This window comes from Vitis vinifera, chromosome 19, assembly GCF_030704535.1.
Source record: "Vitis vinifera cultivar Pinot Noir 40024 chromosome 19, ASM3070453v1".
NCBI lineage: Eukaryota > Viridiplantae > Streptophyta > Magnoliopsida > Vitales > Vitaceae > Vitis > Vitis vinifera.
In genome coordinates, this window is record NC_081823.1 from 26451047 (window position 1) to 26453569 (window position 2523).

Sequence of the window (2523 nt, forward strand, 5' to 3'; positions counted from 1 at the left end):
GTTCTGAACGTGTTATTTGAATAACTGTTTTTTATTTCAAATAATAATATTATAATTATTATAATTTACCCACTCCATCAAGGGTAAATATCTTTATAACAGTTTAAAGATATTGAGTATTCTTTTAATTGGCTAAATACTAGGTTAGTGGGCCACCCACTTAATTTTTAATGTGGAAATAACATTCTCCCACTTGGCCCACTAAACCGATTATGAAAACTATAATATATTTAGTTTATATATAAAATATATACTGGAAAATAAATTTGACACGTGATCACGATTTCAATAAACTTAGCCAATACATCCAAAATCATATACCATAATACTGAATCAGTTTAGATCATAAATGCGAGTCATGGCGGTCACATGACCATAATGTCATGTTTCCTTCCATGCACCACACATCAATAACCCTTACTAACCCAGTCCTTAATGCTAAATAGCCCATGTAATTTGTCTGACAATTCTTGTTTATCAAACAATAAAACGTGCACCCATAATTGAAAACAAGAATAAACAGAAACAATTTTAATGCATAAATTGTCAATTACATAACCACCATTCATTATCATACATATTATGGATTACTCAAAAGGCCCATCCTCATAACATGTTCCAAATATGCCTTTGGAGGTAATCCTTTTGTTAATGGATCAGCAACCATAAGTGTGGTCCTAATATTTTCAATTGACACTTGTTGTTTCTGGACTCTTTCTTTAACAACTAAATACTTTAAATCCATGTGTTTCGATCCACTAGAAAATTTGCCATTCTTAGAGAAGAAAACAGCTGCGGTGTTATCACAGTATATTCTCAAAGGTTTAGCAATAGAGTCGACAACACCAAGCCATGAGATAAAATTCCGCAACCATAAAGCATGACTTGAAGCTTCAAAACAAGCAACAAACTTGGCCTCCATCGTGGATGAAGCAGTAATTGATTGTTTTTCACTCTTCCATGAAATTGCCCCATTTGCTATCATAAAGACAAATCCTGAAGTTGACTTTAAGCTATCGAGACAACCACCATAATCAGAATCCGAGTAACCGACAACCTCTAATTGTTCTGATCTTTTATATGTGAGCATATAATCTTTTGTCCCTTGTAAGTACCTCATCACCTTCTTTGCAGCTTTCCAGTGTTTGAATCCTGGATCACTTTGGTATCTTCCTAACATGCCTACAGTAAAGCTGATATCCGATCTTGTACATGTTTGAGCGTACATCAAACTCCCCACAGCTGATGCATAAGGAATTTTCTTCATTTGCTCCATTTCTATGTTATTCCTTGGGCACTGCATTTTACTTAATTTGTCACCTTTCAATATAGGTGCAATATCCGATGAACATGACTGCATATTAAATCTCTCTAAAACCCGATCAATATATCATTTATGAGATAAACCTAGCACTCCTCGAGATCGATCCCTAAAGATCTCAATGCCAATAACATAGTTTGCCTCACCCATATCAACCATATGAAAGTTTTTAGAGAGATATTCCTTGGTTTCACGTAATAAACCAAGATCACTGCTAGCAAGCAAAATATCATCCACATACAGTATCAGAAATATAAACTTGCTCCCACTAACTTTCAGATATATACACTGATCAACAATGTTCTCTTTAAATCCGAAATATGTAATGGTATTATTGAACTTAATATACCATTGTATGGAAACTTGTTTAAGACCGTAAATGGATTTCTTTAATTTGCAAACTAGGTGTTCATTTCCTTTCTTTGCGAACCCTTCAGGTTGTTCCATATAGATATCTTCATCCAAATTCCCATTTAAGAATGCAGTTTTCACATCCATTTGATATAACTCTAAATCAAAATGAGCTACAAGTGCCATGATGATTCTAAGCGAATCTTTCTTGGAAACTGGAGAGAAGGTATCTTTGTAATCGATACCTTCCTTTTGAGTGAAACCTTTGGCCACAAATCTGGCCTTAAATCGTTCGATATTGCCTTTAGCGTCGCGCTTTGTCTTAAAGACCCATTTACAGCCGACGGGTTTACAATTATTAGGCAATTCGATGAGATCCCAGACACCGTTATGGGCCATAGATTTCAACTCTTCATTCATAGCTTCCATCCATTTACTAGAATCATCACTTTCCATGGCTTGTGAAAACGAAACCGGATCCTTCCTTATCCTAATATCAAAATCAGATTCCTGTAGGTACACCACATAATCATCTGTAATGGCAGGTCTCCTTTCTCTTTGAGATCTCCTCAAAGGTGCCGGTTGTGGTGGCTCTACAGCATTTTCAATGGCAATATTTTCTAGTGGTAATGAACCATCTCTATTATGTTGCTCATTATCCTCAACTTGTTGAACAGGTTGAGGGACAATAATTTCTTGAGGTAAAAAAGGTGGTGGGATATCCACTCTTATCTCCTCAATATCTACCTTTCTTGGTTCATTACTCCCACTGATTTCGCCATTCTCTAAGAATCTGGCATTACCGGTTTCAACTATTCTCACACTGTGGTTAGGACAATAAAATCTGTACC

The 2523-nt window shown here is 35.6% G+C and overlaps 1 protein-coding gene across 1 annotated transcript; it reads right to left on the bottom strand.

Moving 5' to 3' along the window:
• Window positions 1-580: 580 nt before the first annotated feature.
• Window positions 581-1276, bottom strand: LOC132253384 (secreted RxLR effector protein 161-like). The gene has a single exon (XM_059735153.1). It carries the CDS (start codon window positions 1274-1276, stop codon window positions 581-583), a length of 696 nt encoding a protein of 231 aa, XP_059591136.1.
• Between the last annotated feature and the right edge of the window lie 1247 nt (window positions 1277-2523).

Bases quoted from the DNA above. Each gene is read 5' to 3' on its own strand.
- LOC132253384 (XM_059735153.1), bottom strand. From the start codon at position 1,276: ATGGAGCAAATGAAGAAAATTCCTTATGCATCAGCTGTGGGGAGTTTG.